This window comes from Ailuropoda melanoleuca, chromosome 16 (genome assembly GCF_002007445.2).
Source record: "Ailuropoda melanoleuca isolate Jingjing chromosome 16, ASM200744v2, whole genome shotgun sequence".
In the NCBI taxonomy this organism is placed as follows: Eukaryota; Metazoa; Chordata; class Mammalia; order Carnivora; family Ursidae; genus Ailuropoda; species Ailuropoda melanoleuca.
Window position 1 is genome coordinate 87,987,743 of NC_048233.1, and position 15,656 is coordinate 88,003,398.

Here is a 15,656-nt window from a genome sequence, read left to right on the forward strand (position 1 = left end):
CGGACCGGGGTCGGGCCGGGGAGCGAGGCCTGGGGCCAGGGAAGAGGCGGGGTCGGGCGGGGAGGGGCCGGGTGTTTGTGCCAAGCGGGATCCGCCGGTGACCTAGGGGCTGGGGGTCTGGGGAAAGGCCGGGGTCAGGCGGGGAGGGGCCGGCGGGTCCGAGGGCCGGGGCCTTCCGGGGGCCCGCACCCACCGGGAGGTTCTGCAATCAGGTCAGTGGGAGTGCAGCGACACGCGCAGATGCGGCTAGTAGAGGCTCTAAATTTGGAGCAGCCCCTCCTCCGGGTGTGTTGGAAGTCACCAGAAAGGTTCTTTTGGGCTGTTTGTTGTGTTTCCATCTCTTGAATATTAGGGGAGCTCGATCGCCCCACTGGAGGGTCGGGAGAAGAGGGGACAGGGTTTCCTTGGACTGGAATCTGTGGACGAGTGGGGCCTCTGGGGGAGGAATCCGGTTTTCCGCTGACTGCAGCTCTGTAGGCATCCCGAATGGGCTCTCCCCTCCGGGGACTGCCCCGCCAGCGCCCCATTTGGGCTGCCTCGACTTGGTCCTGCTGTGCTTTGTCAGGGGTTAACCCCCTGGGTTCTGGCCGCATTGTCCCGCCGAGTGGCCCAAGGCTGGGAAGGGCTGTGCTTTGGGCGGGCCCCTGCTGTCCCTGCCCCCTTCTACCCTGTGGTGAGTCACTGCCCCAGTGCACAGAGGCAGCCCTGTCTGAGAAAAGCACTCCCAGATCGCCAAGGAGCAGGAAGAGTCAGTCCTAAAGGCCACTTCCCGGTGTTCCAGAGTAAGAATGGAGAGGGAGGGGGCTGCAGGGCTGTTCCTGATACTTTTGTCTCCCAGTGCCTACTGCCGACTTTGGGTGGGTCATTTTGATGGGCTTCTCTTTAAGGCACTTCTGAGTGGTTCTGGTTGGTGGTTTGGACTTTGCCGGGTGCCGGGTGGCACAGGTAGGTGCTCAGAAAGGGCGTGGCCAAAGGCCTGAGTCACTGGGAACCCTGGGACTGCCGGGTGCTGCGGGATGCCAGTGTTCCCCGGGTGCCCGCCGGACGTGGGCTCCAGCACGGGCCTCGTCTTCCACACTTGCCAGTGTGCAGGCTGGTGCCCCCAGCAGACTGAGGGGCAGTGTGCCCAGGCGCCAGGGGCCCTTTCTCTGCGGGAGTGCGTGTGAGGAGTGGGCCTCTAGGTAGTGCCCTCTTGTTCTGTCTGTCTCTCTGCTGCGCTGGAGATCGTGACCTCAGTGGGAAGCTCATTCTGTCCGGTCGTGTCGTCTAGAACTTTGTCCTATAGAGTTTTCCGCTCTGTTTATAGGGCAGCTCACGGTGACATCGCACTTACTCGGTCTTGATGAGTACATGTGACGTTTGCAAGGAAGGTCTGTTAATGGCGAGGGGCATTTTTTAGTAACAATTTTATTGAGATGCAGTTCACATACCATATAATTCACCCATTTGAAGGGTACAATCAAATCGTTTTTAGTATATTCACAGAGTTGTGCACCATCGTCACAGTCCATTTGAGAATAATTTTATCACCTGAAAAAGGGTCGTTGTTACCTCCTTCCAATACTAGGTAACCACAAATGTACCTTTTGTCTCTAGATTTGCCAGTTCTGGACATTTCCTGTAGAGGAGACCGTATAGTGCATGGGTTTTTGTGTCGGTTTCTTTCCCTTAGCATGTTTCAGGAGTTGTCCGTGCTGTGGCGCGTGGTCAGGCCTTCTCTCCTGTGTATTGCCATAACATTCCATCGCGTGAATGGATCACGTGTACCCGCTACATCACGTGGGCATTTGCGTGGTTTTTGCTTTCTGGCCACAATGCGTAGTGCCGCTGTGAGCATTCCTGTGCGAGGTTTGGTGGGGATGTAAATTTTCCTTTCTCTTGGGTCTGTCTCTGTGGGTGGGGATTGCTAGGCCACATGGTCCCTGTGTTTAACCTTTTGAAGACCTGCCCCACTGGTACTCATTTTACTTCACACCAGCACTGTAAGGCCGTTCTGGTTTCTCCACACCCTCCTCAGATTTGGTATTGTCTGATTTTTTATTTTAGCCATCCTAGAAGGAGTGTTGTGGTAGCTCCCTTGTGGTTTTGATTTGCATTCCATTCATGGTTCAAGATACCTAGTATCTTTTTGTGAGCTTAGTAGCGTTTATTCATCTTTGGAGAAATGGCTGTTCCATCCTTTCCAGCTGGTTTTACCGTGTGGTTAATTGTCCTGCGGTTAATTGTCCTGCTTATTGTTGAGTTGTCGGAGTTTTTCTTTATTTTGGGTATATGATCTGAAAACGTTTCTCCCATTCTGGGAATTGTCCTGACTCTCTTGACGGTGTCTTTTGAAGCACAAAGTTTCACATTTTGTCCAATTGAACTGTTCTTTCCTCTTCTCGCTTGTGCCTTTGGTGTCACATCTAAGAGCTGTTGCCAGATTGAGGCTGATGAAAATCTATGCTTATGTTTTCTTGGGACAGTTTAATAATTTATGCTTAGATTTGAGATCTTTGACCTGTTTTGGGGTTCATTTTCGTATATGGTGTGAGGTAGGGGGCCAGAGGCATTATCTTTGGGTCCAAAAAAATACCTTTTCAGTTATCTTTGTGATTTTTTTTAATTTAAAAATCGGAGAGGGTAATAAATTGTTGTAGATTTGAGGCTATCGCTAGCTGCCATTGGGTAGATTTTTATAGGTGCTTGCTGATTACAGTAGTAACCTCAGTCCCTAGCATATACTAAGCAGCCTACAGAAGTTAGGGTTTCCAGAGGGGACTGAGGAGAGAGAAGGAGTGAATAGTAGGGTCAGGAACTCAGTAGGAAATTGAGTGTAGGGAGGGCTAGATCCCTCCAGTTCCTAACATGTGATAAGGCTGCATGCTGACGTATGCTGCTCGTGCTTGTGACCAGCTTGTTCCTAGGGAACGAGGGGACAGGATTCCTCTGCTCTGTCATGTCTGGCAGTAAGTACAGTGCCGGTGGAGGCTGTTGTCTCGTCCTGTGGGGAAGGCGGTGCGTCGGTGGCCCCTGGAATTGGAGCCTTGATCTGTGTGCAGTCACCATATCCGCTCATTAGAAGCGTCGCCCGCTTCTGCGCTGCTCCCCACGTCACCCCGCTTCTCATCCAGGCGGCTGTCACTGTGCAGCTTTTGTCTCCCAGCCACGTCATGATCCCTTCAGAGTTTTCCTTATATTATTTTTTTAAATTCACAGTAAGAGAATTTTATTATTTTTAGCAAAGTCGTAGTTTAGAATGAGCAAAAAAATGGAGACGTGTCGGGATCGTAGCCAACAGAAGACGTCTGCTAGCGATTGCAGCAGTAATTTCTGTTAGCACGAAGAAGAAACTTTATACAGCTATAAATCTTTTGAAACTTGCTGTTTTCTGTATTTTCTCAACGTGTCTGAAAATCGATTGAGCTTTTAGGTTAGTAAGATGCAAATCTTGCCATCCTCCTTTCAGATTTCTTTACAAAGCCTCGGGAAGCGTGGGAGGATGTCGGAGTTTCCTGAAGGGCCCCGTCCACGAGGGGGGCACACAAGGATTTGCCCAGCCTGCCTGTCACTAGACATCTGAGCTTTTCACCCTTCATCTTTTTGCAGACAGAGGCACTCCCAAATGCCTGGAAATTCCTCCCTGGCTCCCCGGGCTTTCCACAGAGATTCGTGAACAGCCTTTCATCTCCAGCCGGCAAGAAAGGTTTGTGCGTTGTGAGCCTTCCAATCTTCTCTCCCTTTGGACTGTCAAGGTGGATTCCTGAGCAGGGAAAGGAATCCTGGGTGTTCTCCCTTTGGGTCTGCAGAAATAGGGACAGTAATTTTCTGGGAGGAAATTTCGTTTAGAAAGTAAAGTCAAGGGGCGCCTGGCTGGATCAGTCGGAAGAGCGTGAGCCTCTTGATCTTGGGGTCTTGGGTTCGAGCCCCACGTTGGGTGTAGAGATTACTTGGAAATAAGTCAGTCCAATTTCCAGTGTTGTCTGTGGTTTAGAAAGAGAAAGGGATTCCAGAAAACTCTGGAGTGGAGGAACAGGAAGCATGTCTGTCCTGGGAGGAGCCCTCTGGCCTCTTGTACCTGTGCTGTGGAAGCTGGGAGGAGCTGCCAGGCATGACTTGAGGAAGCACGTGCCAGTGCTCACCCTGCCCTTGAAGGAGGCTGGCTTCCAGAAGGACCACTGAAGACTGGTTCTGCTGTGTTCTCCGGAAGAGTCTACAAAAGCAACAGGCAAAGACCTTTTTCCCTTTAGCCTGCGGGGGAAATGTGGCCTCATCGGTCCTCCCCAGAGACCCAGTCATTCTGTGTGACCATGTCCTCAGTGGTTGGAACCTCAGGCTTGAACTATGGGCAGCTCACGTCCCACAGTTGGGTGGCACCTTTCTGGTGTAGTGTGACATATGGGGCCCACTTACTGGGAGAGGCCGACTGTGGGCAGGTTAACTTTCAGGCAGCTGTCCTTGCTCTGCACGGGGGCAGAGCATATCTGGTGGTTCCTCCCAGGGCTGAGGGTTTAGTCTCTTTGTTCTCTAAAATTGTGTCAAAAGCGGATTACATCTGAGATATTCTTGCCGTGCTTGGGACAGCCGGACAGAGGAGAGCAAGGTTTGCGGTGGCCTTGAAGGGACGGTGTTGATCCTGCCTTACCCTGGAGCACACTGTTCCTGCTCAGGTGACAGTGACAGGAGTCACATCTGGGAACTTGAGAGCGCTGTGCCCGGATGTGCCCCTCCCTGCCACCTTGAATGTGGACCTGAGGCCCGGCAGAGCGGGGGAGGGGGTGATGCGGATCTAGACCATTGGTTTTCGGGCTTGTGAGGGGCTTCTGTCCCTTCTGAGTTCGAGCCACAGAAGGGCCCGTGTGGCAACACAGGAAGTGTCCAGTGGAGGCCTCGGTTCTGACAGGTGGACGGAGCTTCTGGTTGATCGAGTTAAAATAATCTTCTAGGTGCTTCCCGGCCTAGGTGAACTTTCATCCGTACTTGTGGGGAAAACCAGTCCATTCTCAGACGTTTTCTGTTGAAACCCTGAAAGATTAGACTTTACCTTTGTGGCTGGGAAAAGCCTCGTGCGGGGAGGGTCTGCAGTTCACGTCCCAGGTACTTCCCCAGGTAGGCGGTGAAGCGACCGTCTCGTCCATCACTTGAAGCATTTATTCACTTGTCAGAGTCCGAGTTAAGGAAGCCACTGTCCGGGGCGCCTGGGGGCACAGTGGTTAAGCATCTGCCTTTGGCTCAGGGCGTGATCCCGGCGTTATGGGATCGAGCCCCACATCAGGCTCCTCTGCTATGAGCCTGCTTCTTCCTCTCCCACTCCCCCTGCTTGTGTTCCCTCTCTCGCTGGCTGTCTCTATCTCTCTGTCAAATAAATAAATAAAATCTTTAAAAAAAAAAAAAAAAGGAAGCCACTGTCCGTGTCCAGTAAGTACTCGAGACCAAAGTGGGTACTCTCTCTTGTGTTTAGTTGTGGTAACACGGGCAGTACGCTCGCAGTGCGGGGTGCTGTCCTGTGTGGTCAGCGCTGTTGTCACAGTGCCGGGGGATGTATTCTTAATGAAGTGAGCACACACGTGACTTCTTCATTTTCCAGAAGATGTTCTCATAGGAATTGAAGCCCGAGTGTTTCCGACACGTGTTTCAGATGCCGTTTGAGAACAGTGCTAGAAATGCAGGGCTGTGTTTCTTTGCTTTGTGGTGTTGTGGTCCACGCGCGGGGCCGGTGGATACCCCTCGCTGGCGTGGTGGCACGGCCCCGAGCCAGGTGGGAGTTGGGGTGCTGGGGGCCGGGAGCCGCCCGGTCGGCCTCGGGGGGTGGCCCGGCCTCCGTGACCCCGTGCACTGCTCTTTCAGATGTGGAAGGCTTCGGCAGGCCACGCCGTGTCCATCACCCAGGACGACGGGGGCGCCGATGACTGGGAGACCGACCCTGACTTCGTGGTACGAGTCAGCAGCCCGCCTTGGCTGTGCTTTTCCCGGGAGCGGCTTTCCTCCGGTGTTGCTCTGGGTCCCGTGGATCTGCTGATCGTTTCTTCTTCTTTTCAGAACGATGTGAGCGAGAAAGAGCAGAGATGGGGGGCCAAAACCGTGAAGGGGTCTGGGCACCAGGAACACATCAAGTAAGAGACTTTCTTCCTGTTGGGGTGAAAATGGTCCCCTGAAAAGCGGGCAGCAGGTCGGGCGGGGGCACTGGCCTCTGTCCCTCACACGGTCCCTCCGTTTGCTGCAGGCGCTTCGTTTTGTCCGCAGGAGACAAGTGTAGGACAGGGTGACGTCCTTCTGCACGTGTGTGTGTGCGTGTGCGCTCACATGCGCAGTGACTTTGAGTTCCCGCTGCGGACCAGTTCTAGAGTCCCCTCTTCCAGTAGCGGAGCTCTCCTTGCGGTCCCCTGCGCTCTCTCTGCAAGTGGCCGGTCCCTGACACGCACTGTGTCTTTGAATGCCTTAGTCCCGAAACACCCTCGCCCCATGATTTTTTATAATTTTACTCTTTTATTACTGGCCTTTGGGTCCTGGAAGCTGGATTCTAGGCACCGTGTTCTCGCGAAAAGCCCAAATAGGAGAACTGAGCGATCGCCATTGTAGGACATCGTGGCCTTGTTCCCGACTCGGCCCTGTCTTGAGCTGTCACCTCTCCGGGTGGTGTTTCCTCGTCAGGAAGTGTAGATAAAAGCAACTTTTTAAAATGAGCTCAGACTTCGGCGTTGGCTGTGCGCTTCAGAACGTGTCCTCCCGTTCCCTGCTCGTGAAGGGCCGTCCCTGACGCACTGACCCCTGGTGGCCACGCGCCTTGCTTGGCCCCACTGTCTCTCGGGAAGATGCAGCTGCCCTTGGCTGGGGAAGAGTCAGTGAGTCATCTCTAAGAGGTTGGAGTCTGTGGTGTGGGCATTTTAGACACAAGGGTGTGTTCCTCCCAGATTTGCTGAGTCGCAGAAGCCCCTGAGGGTGTCGAGGGAGGGCTGCGGGGGCTGCCGGGAGGGAAGCCAGCACTGTCATGGGTTCTGCTACGCGCCCCCCCGCAGGGGGTTAAGTCACCCATCCCTCTCCTCATTTTCTCTTTCCCCGTGGCTTTGAGACGTGTTGGCCGTCGTAGGAGCTCTCTGGTAGAGCAGCCTCTGGGATGGTTCTGGGTGCCCTGGGGTCCTTCTGGGGTGAGGACCCACGTTCCTCCTCCTCCTGTTCCTGCGGGAGGCGGGGGGGGGGTGCTTGTGCCACTTGGTGGTCTCCTGATGGTCGCAGCTGTAGAGGCTCCCTGACCTGCCAGGTTTTGAGCACATCCTGTGATCTGTTTGACGATCCCCAGTGTTTCAAGGAAAAAGTGGCTTTGGATGATAAATTCTGAAAGTCTTCCGTGTCACATTTGAATATTTCTGGAGTATTTCAAGTAAGGGACGCTGTCTAAATGTTTTGCCTCACTGTTTTGGACCATTGCCCTCAGGGTGTCTGGGGTAAGGGACTGCTGACTTTGTTTCCCCTTCTGCCTTGGGGTGGCACTCACAGGACTGGGTCTCCTAGTCCCGTTACCTGATGAGATAGAAAATCTTTTTTCCATTTGAGAGAAAGTCCGTGTTTCAGGATAGCTAGTCCGGGGGGTTTGGGATGCCTCACTGTAGGTGAGCAGATTGGTTTCTTTTTAAAACCCTTAAACTTGACTCTGAGAGCTGCTGGAGCGGGTGGGCCAGCTGGCAGAGGAGTCGGGAAGGCAGGATGAGGGCAGGGATTTGGGGGCACGGAATCACGAGATCGCAGGTTTACGAAGGTGACGTCCCCTGTCCTTGTGTGTCCTCCTCAAAGGCGAGGGTGCGTTTCTGCTCTGTTAGTGTGTTTTTATTTTCTCTCTTCCCGTCAAGCATACACAAGCTGAGAGAGAATGTTTTTCAAGAACACCAGAGCCTCAAGGAGAAGGAACTTGAAACAGGACCAAAAGCGTCTCATGGTTACGGAGGGAAGTTCGGCGTGGAACAGGACAGGATGGACAAGGTGAGGGCGCAGCCCCTTCATGCTGGTTCTAGACGAGAGCCTGGTCGGCACCGTGGGGGCTCAGACCTCTTTGGATTCAACATTTTCCGTCAGTTTGGAGCCGAGATTTGCCAAAAGTAGCCCTCTGTTGATGGACCTGACTCGTGAAGTGCTCTTGCTAGTTAGAAACTCTTTTAGGATTCTCACGGTTGCCGGGGTGTGGGTCACGTGTAGGGAGACCCGGGGGGCGCTGGACTTTGGGAGGCCCGCCCTGTAACCCAGACAGAAGCCCAGAGGCATCTTGACCGCAGGTGTTGGCGTGACCACTGTGCACAGTTCAGCTTGCAGCCTGACCTGGACCAGTCTGCAGACCAGAAGCAAATCCGGGAGCTCCCTTGTTTCATGCCACAGGCGAACATTGAGCCAACAGGGGTGCTGACGTCCTTCATGCAGGAATGCCCTTCATACAGGAGTCTGGCGCTCCATGTAACACGGAGCCCCAGCCCACAAGGCCGGGAGAGGACACCCCTGTGAGAACATTGGGCTCCAGGAACAGTGGGCCTCCCCTGAGCCATCGCCAGTCAGGTTGAGGCAGCTGGGTACACGGTGTCAGCGTTGTTGACTGAACACATGAGCCTTTGAGAGCACTTTGTGTCTTCTCTGTCCTGAGAGCAGAGGAGCTCTGGGGGGCTGATCCTGCAAGAGAGCAGTGAGCAGGGGGCGGTCTATCGGAGCTTCTCCGCTAAAAGCAATTCTTTACGTCTCCGGATGTCCCCGTAGACACGAACTTCCCAGTCTGAGCAACGGGAGATTGCTCTGACCCGACAGGTGTCTGCCTTTATTCTGCGTAGAGGGGAAGCCATCCTCTGATAGCGAGTTCCGGTGTGTAATTCCAGACCTGTCTCCCCTCCCCGTGCATGCATGGATCGGGTTCCGTGTCTCAGTGACGTGGAATGACACTGCTGGGTCACAGTGTACCACACTGCACTGTGATACCATGGAGTGGGTTGGGGGGGGGCTGTGGGTACCCCAGACCGGGTCCAAAATTCACCTAAGCTGGAGTTGGACCAAGGGCGAGCTGCAGGAAAGACACAAGGACGTTTCCTGGTGTGACTGTCTATCAGCAGGGAGTTGTCCGGAGTTCTCTCAGCAGGGAAAGAGGCGAGCAGAATAATCTTTGGATTCTGTAAAAGCCTGGGAGCTTTCTGCAGTGTGAACAGACAACCCCCATGTGCTGAGGACAGAGAGAGAAGCAGGCAGAAGCCTTTCCCACCCCAGACAGAGTCTGTGCACGTGGGATTGCGGGCAGTTAGAGAGAAATTCATTATCAATTTGGGCCCTGCCACGTCTGGGTTGGAAAAATGACACGCTGGGGAAAATAAAGTATCAAGGAAGAGCTCGATGGCCTAACGACACGGTGCTCACTTCTGGCTTCTCTGCTGCTGGTGGGACTGCCCCTCCTGCCCTCCCAGCACCTTGGCCCCAGGCCTTTCTAGTCGAGAAGCTTCCCTGAGGAGTCCCCCCTCCCACTGGCCGCAGTGGCCCTTCCCTGTGCCTTCTCCCTGTTGTCCTCTGCCCCCTCTCCATGTCACCATCTTTCTATGAAGGCTCTTTGGGGCTGGCACCTGTCCTCACCTGGTGCATGGCCGCGCGCCGTGAAGACGCTCATGGATGTCTTAGTGCCCAGGCTGCGCGTCTCTGGCCGCTGTGTTAACGGTCCTCAGACGGCTCAGGGAAACTCTCTTGCCTCTGGGCTGCTGGAGTGGGCGGCGCCCCTCGGAGAGGAACGTGGTGGGGATGCTGCCTCACGGCGCACTTTGGCGAGGCTGGCTTGCAGCTCCTGGCGGCACGATTGGACCGGTTGTCAGAAGTAGCGAAGATTCCCAAACCAAGTAACTCTTACTTGCAACTTGTTCTCTCTGGAAGTTGGGAAAAGGCCTGAGGTCTCTCTGTGTGGAGAGTTGAGGACAGTGCGGTAGAGAGTTCCCGAGTAAGACCCATCTTGGGCGGGCACGGTTTGCCAGAGGCCTGTGGCCTGGGCAGGTGTGGCAGCCACTGGCCCCATCTGCGTGGCTGGCAGGCATCCGGCCCCTCACTCCGGGTCAGGCTGGCCATGGCCTAGGTGGCAGGCCTCCTTCCTGGTCTCCGCCGCACCCCGGAACTGGAGTGTGCGTCCAGGCGTCCAGACGGTGCCCTGCCCCGCGCTGACGTCTAATTACAAACACCACTTTGTCAGTGGGGTAAATCCGTGTTGGTAAAAAAGTTTAGAAAAATTGCTGTCACTCTGGCTACACTTTTAGAAAAGTTTTCTTATAACTTCTTTCACTTCTTTCTGCTGAGATTTGTGCTGGGGGACCCCTTTGGCAGGCTGCCCCTCAGGGTTGCTCTGCCAGCGCTTTCTGGGGAGGGGGACCCTGGAGGCTGTGGGTCATCGGCGTGTCTCCGAGCTTGTCGGTCAGTACCGACGTCGAGCAGCCTCGGGGAGGAGGCAGTATGCAGCCCCGGTGCTTGCAGGAACGCTCCACTGCTCCTTCCCTGGGGTATGGCGAGCACGGACTCCTGGGTTGCCTACGGAGGGCCCGCAGTGGTGCTGACCGTACTTCAGTTCAGCCCGAACCCGGGCGTCCTGTGAAGCCCTGGAGACAAGCAGCGGGCGTCTGTGGGGTGTTGCCCCCATGCCCATGCCGTGTCACAGGGCCCCGCCATCAGTGGTCACTGTCCGTTCTCAGAGCGGAGCTGGGTACCTGGGAGGCTGGCCAGGGCTCGGGGCTGCTCGGTAGTAAATGTGTTCAGCTTTGCGGGCCGTGGGGCCTCCAGCAATTTCCTGAATTTGGTGGCTGAGTCTCAGAAGCGGCCTCAGTATGTAAATGAGCAGATGTGGCTGTGTTCCAGAAGCTTCATTTACAAAGAGCTGGGTGCCCGGTGTGGCGCAGAGGCCATGGTTGGCGGGGTCGGCCGCAGACAGCAGGGCGGGCGGAGGGCGGCTGAGGCCGCCTTCTTCCCCGAGGGCCACGTGGGGACGCGGTGGTGCCCACTCCTCCCCTGCACGGGGTGCTCGCTCGGTAGATAGTGGATGGATGTGTGTCATAACAGAAGCTCGCTATCTGCAGCTAAGTCCGTTAGCAAGGTATTTCTGGTCCCGTTCCGCATCACGAGGTACGGACGTGCCTCGCTTTACCAGAGCAGTAACTGTCACCAGCAGTCTCCGTGGGCAGGCCAGGTGTCGCAGGCCGGGTTCGGGGTGGAATTGACCTCGGGGTCCTTGCCTTGTCCCCATTGCATCCAAAGGCCCCACGTGGCAGTGTCTCTGGCGGCTCTGGGGACCCCCCCCGCCGGTGTTCACACTGTGTGAGTTTTGGGGAGGAGCCCAGCCTGGGGCCGCACGGTCCCTGCGTTGGGGTAGCCGGTGCGGCCGGCAGCTAACACCCCCCTCCGCACCCTGTTCCAGTCAGCTGTCGGCCACGAGTACCAGTCGAAGCTCTCCAAGCACTGTTCCCAGGTGGACTCCGTCCGGGGCTTCGGAGGCAAGTTTGGTGTCCAGGTGGACAGAGTTGACCAGGTGAGTGCGGCGTCATGGGAGGCAGCACCCGGGTGATTGGGCCACTCTCTCCAGACCTGGGAGTCTGCCGGGACTCTCAGGGTGCTTCTCACTCGGCACTGCGGGGTGGACGTCCTGACGGCACGATTCCTAGGCGCACCCCCAGGCCCTGAGAGGACTGGCTGGGCTAAAGAAGTGAGAACGAGAACGTGTGAGGATCTTTGCTGTCCACTGTAGATGCCCCGTGTGGTGTTCGCTCAGCAGATGGACCAGGGACAGCCTTAGACATGCCTGAGACTGTGCCCCTGGGGACCATTTCTAGCCGCCCTCCCTGCATGGACGTCCCCGTGACAGGACAGTGTTCAGAGCAGATAAGGCAGACTCCCGGCCCCCCGCCAGCCCCCCATGCCCATTTCCAGGACGAAGGCCTGGCGTCCGGGTGCCATTCTGGTGCCTTTGGGCCTCAGTCTGTGCTCTGATTCTCTGACCACGGGCTGTCAACGCCTTGGTTTTCTACCCAGCATTTGAGAGCCTGGACTGTGGAGTTGAATCTCAGTCTACATTCAGGCTTTGCTCCCTATTAGCCATGGTTCTGTCTTAACTGTAAAATGGGGTGATGATGCCGGTCTCCCCCGGGGCAGTGTGTGCACATGTCCCTACCGCCCCGTTCTCGTGCCTGATGTCCGTGTTGCTCTTGGAAGAGCTCACGTGGAGAGCAAGGTTACGTATGGCAGTGGGAGTCGTCCCAGGTCGGCATCGTGGGGCTGAAATCCACGAGCGGAACTTGGTGTGCAGCTTGGCCTGCGCAGCCCATGGGGCCCTGGCGCACGTTTTGTGGCCCCACAAACGTGACACCAGAGCTTTGGGCACTGATTAGAACCTGCACTTGGCTTAGGAAATCAGAGGTCAAAAAATAATGTGATTTGTGTTTTTAAAAACGTCGTATGTAATGTGGGTTCAGATGAACTGATTTGGAGGCATTTAAAAATGTGTTCCCCTCTTTTTGGTACCTGCAGTCCGCTGTAGGCTTCGAATACCAGGGAAAGACCGAGAAACACGCCTCACAGAGAGGTGAGCCGCGCCGTGGACAGGAGGGCTGCGCCGTCTCGCCACGCTGGGGAAGAGAGCGCTGTTACCGGAGATGATTTCCTGGGGAGGGCTGTGTCCCCTTGGGAGGGCCGTGCTCCCTGCGCGTCTGGGTCGCGTGTCACCGTGGTGCCTCCCAGGCTGTGGCAGAGGCTGCCTTTTCTCCCTCTGAGCGGCGTTGTCCTGGGAGAGTCTGCTCTTGGGGGTGGCTGCCCCAGCAGTGGGAGGCGGGGCCCTTAGATCACCGGTGCTTCACTGTGCGTGTGGTCCTCACCCCGCGCTGGCTGACCTTCAAGTCATGCCAGTGTCTTAAAGCCTTTTTTGAAAACAGAAGCAGGTCACTTTTTCAAAGGGCTTGATGCGTTTTTTGTGCGCGGTTTTACGTCTGCGTCTTGCGTGTCATCCATGGCTCCGGGAGCGGGCACTTTGTCCATTTGGCCTGGCGTGGACCTTCCCGGTCCCTTTGGGAAGGGATGAGCTGCACAGCTGGCTTTGTTCGGACGGTTAATTTCCCAGGCGGGACCGCAGCTCACGTGTGCCGTTGGGAAAGATGCTCCCATCTTGCGTTTGCCGGGGACCGCGCTGGAGACGGAGTCCGGGGTCACTCACGGGGGAGCCTTGGCAGGCGGTTTAAACTGTGTGCTTGATCTCTTGCTGAGTCCTGTCTCCGACATGTTTTTGTCTTGCTCGGTTGAAGAGCCGAAGTGACAGTTGAGCTCATCTCCAGGCCTCTTTACCGCCTGCTGCCTTGTCTCCGCAGACTACTCGAGCGGCTTCGGCGGCAAGTACGGCGTGCAGGCCGACCGCGTGGACAAGAGCGCCGTGGGCTTCGACTACCAGGGCAAGACGGAGAAGCACGAGTCGCAGAAAGGTCGGGCCGCCAGGAGCACCGCTCCTCCCTGTGTGGGGCCTGCTCTCCCCGTCTGTCCCGCGTGCACAGACATCTGTCTGCACCAGGGGGTTTTCGCCCCCGTGCCAGTCGGCCCATGGGACATTTGTGCAGGAGTGCAGCTGCTGGGTCTCAGGGTAGCTGTGTGTTCCACTGTGTGATGAAATGTTTTCCTGAGTGGCTGCCCCAGCTTGCATTCCCACCAGCAGTGTGAGACGGTTCCCCTTTCTCGGCGTTCTCACCACCCTCAGACACGCTTATTTCATGGTCGTCTTTGGAATGCAGTGAGGATGAGACGATTGCTGAAATCCGTTACCCTTGCTGCCCTCACGTTTCTGTTGTTACATATACACGTGATACTTTCCAGTGTCTCCCGTGTTAGTGATCTTAGAAAGGTTTTTGGTTTGCGTTGGTTTGTTTTTAACTGGGCGATGAGAGTACATTCTCAGGTGAGCTCGCTGATTGTGTTGCTGGTGTATAAACAGTACTTCTCTTGCGTGTAGATTACTCCAAGGGCTTCGGCGGCAAGTATGGCATCGACAAGGACAAGGTGGACAAGAGCGCCGTGGGCTTCGAATACCAGGGCAAGACGGAGAAGCACGAGTCGCAGAAAGGTGCCTCCCCTTTCCCCTCTCCTCTTGCCGGCAGCTGGTAGTGTGATGAGGCTTGGCCAGAACAGAAAGGGAGAGCATCACCGGGAACCCCTGAAGCAGACGCCTCTCTTTAATTAAACACCACACTTTGAATTAGCAAGTCCACAAACACAGCTGTTAAGTGAGGAAGCCACATCCTGACACGTCTTTGGCCCCGGCACCCCAGCAGTTGCCTGTAATGATGGCCACGTGTCGCACGTCTGTGTTGTAAGCGGGGAGACCGGGGCGGCTTGTCGGGGCTGCTTTCGGCTGCATGCCTTGGAGCGTCGTACGTGGGGTCCTCTTTGTGCTCACGGCGCCAAGCCTTAGGTCAGGCTGCTTCCCAGACGTTCTCGAGGAGGCCCTCTTCCTGCGGGAAGAGAGATGGAGTTAGCAGGTTGTGTGCGTCTGACCGTATTAGGAACGTGCTCCCTGTGCTCCCCGCTAACTCTAGACTGTGGCCTTTTCTTGTGCGCATAGACTACGTGAAAGGGTTTGGAGGAAAGTTCGGCGTACAGACAGACAGACAAGACAAGTGTGCTCTTGGCTGGGATCACCAGGAGAAGTTACAGCTGCACGAATCCCAAAAAGGTACGTTTATTATGCCTATTCCTACTTGAGATCATTCCAGAAGTTAGTTTGTTCCGTCCAGAGGTCCACCAATGTGCTGTGTTTTTGCTACATTTCTGTCATGTGTCATTTTCTCTCCACTGTTTGGGGTTGTCCTGTGCCTGCCACATTTTTGAACCCCCCCCCCCCCCCNATTTTTGACCCCCCCCCCCCAGCCACTGTAGCGATGAGCCCTCCTCCCCCTGGGAGCTGCTGCGAAGGGGGCGCCATGCCCACCTGCGCTCCCAGGAGCGTCCTGGGAGTGCCGCTTTCTCCCCGCATGTGCGTCCTTATTGATAAAAGTGTGTCGCGGGGCGCCGCCTCTGCTCCGGAGCGTGCTCGTGGCAGAACGAACACCGTCCCTGGGACCTGGGCTGCGGGGTGGGGTGGGGTGGGGCCCCGTTGCGTGTGCCCCAGCCTTGCACCCGTCCTTGCGGCCAGCACACTGGGAGGTGGGGCAGACGTGCGGGGCCCCGTGATACTCGTGTACAACGTGTCTCTCTCTCCACATGCACAGAGATGCACTCTCGTGTCTGCGGTGCGGGTAGGATCCTGAAAGGAAGCCTCAAAGCATGGAGTGCTTTTTCTGAATCATTTCACATGCCGTTCCTAACCTGTTTTCAGATCTTGGCTGAACTGTTAGGAGTTTCGGTGTGTCCTGCAGCCTCGGGGCTGACTTGGGCCCGACTGTGAGCCCGGGAGCCGGCCCCAGTGCCTGCGCTCCGCAGAGCTCTGCTGTCTGGAAGTCATGTGTTGGATGTTTGCCCTTGCTAATCCGATTCTAACCAAACCGTGTTTCCTCTCCCGGTCTTCCCCGCTGTTGCTTGTGGATTTTCAGATTATAAGGCTGGTTTCGGAGGCAGATTCGGTGTTCAGTCCGAGAGGCAGGACTCCTGTGCTGTGGGGTTTGATTACAAGGAGAGACTGGCCAAGCACGAGTCCCAGCAAGGCACAGTCACTCAGCAGCCCC

At 55.9% G+C, this 15,656-nt stretch overlaps 1 protein-coding gene across 6 annotated transcripts in view; it reads left to right on the top strand.

The window, feature by feature from the left end:
- The first annotated feature begins 441 nt into the window (after nt 1-441).
- CTTN (cortactin) overlaps nt 442-15,656 on the top strand; it is a 28,239-nt gene continuing 13,024 nt past the window's right edge. Inside the window, exons 1-11 of one of the 6 annotated variants that reach the window (XM_019802756.2) lie at nt 457-782; nt 3,589-3,685; nt 5,827-5,913; nt 6,019-6,092; nt 7,824-7,953; nt 11,381-11,491; nt 12,487-12,541; nt 13,317-13,427; nt 13,949-14,059; nt 14,558-14,668; nt 15,204-15,230. In XM_019802756.2, the coding sequence (XP_019658315.1) occupies nt 5,827-5,913; nt 6,019-6,092; nt 7,824-7,953; nt 11,381-11,491; nt 12,487-12,541; nt 13,317-13,427; nt 13,949-14,059; nt 14,558-14,668; nt 15,204-15,230 (817 nt within the window). In that variant the 5' untranslated portion in view covers nt 457-782; nt 3,589-3,685. Of the gene's footprint in view, nt 783-3,588; nt 3,686-5,826; nt 5,914-6,018; nt 6,093-7,823; nt 7,954-11,380; nt 11,492-12,486; nt 12,542-13,316; nt 13,428-13,948; nt 14,060-14,557; nt 14,669-15,203; nt 15,231-15,524; nt 15,636-15,656 lie in introns of all 6 variants that reach the window. The other 5 variants (XM_019802755.2, XM_034645255.1, XM_019802758.2 and 2 more) reach the window with 5 other exon arrangements.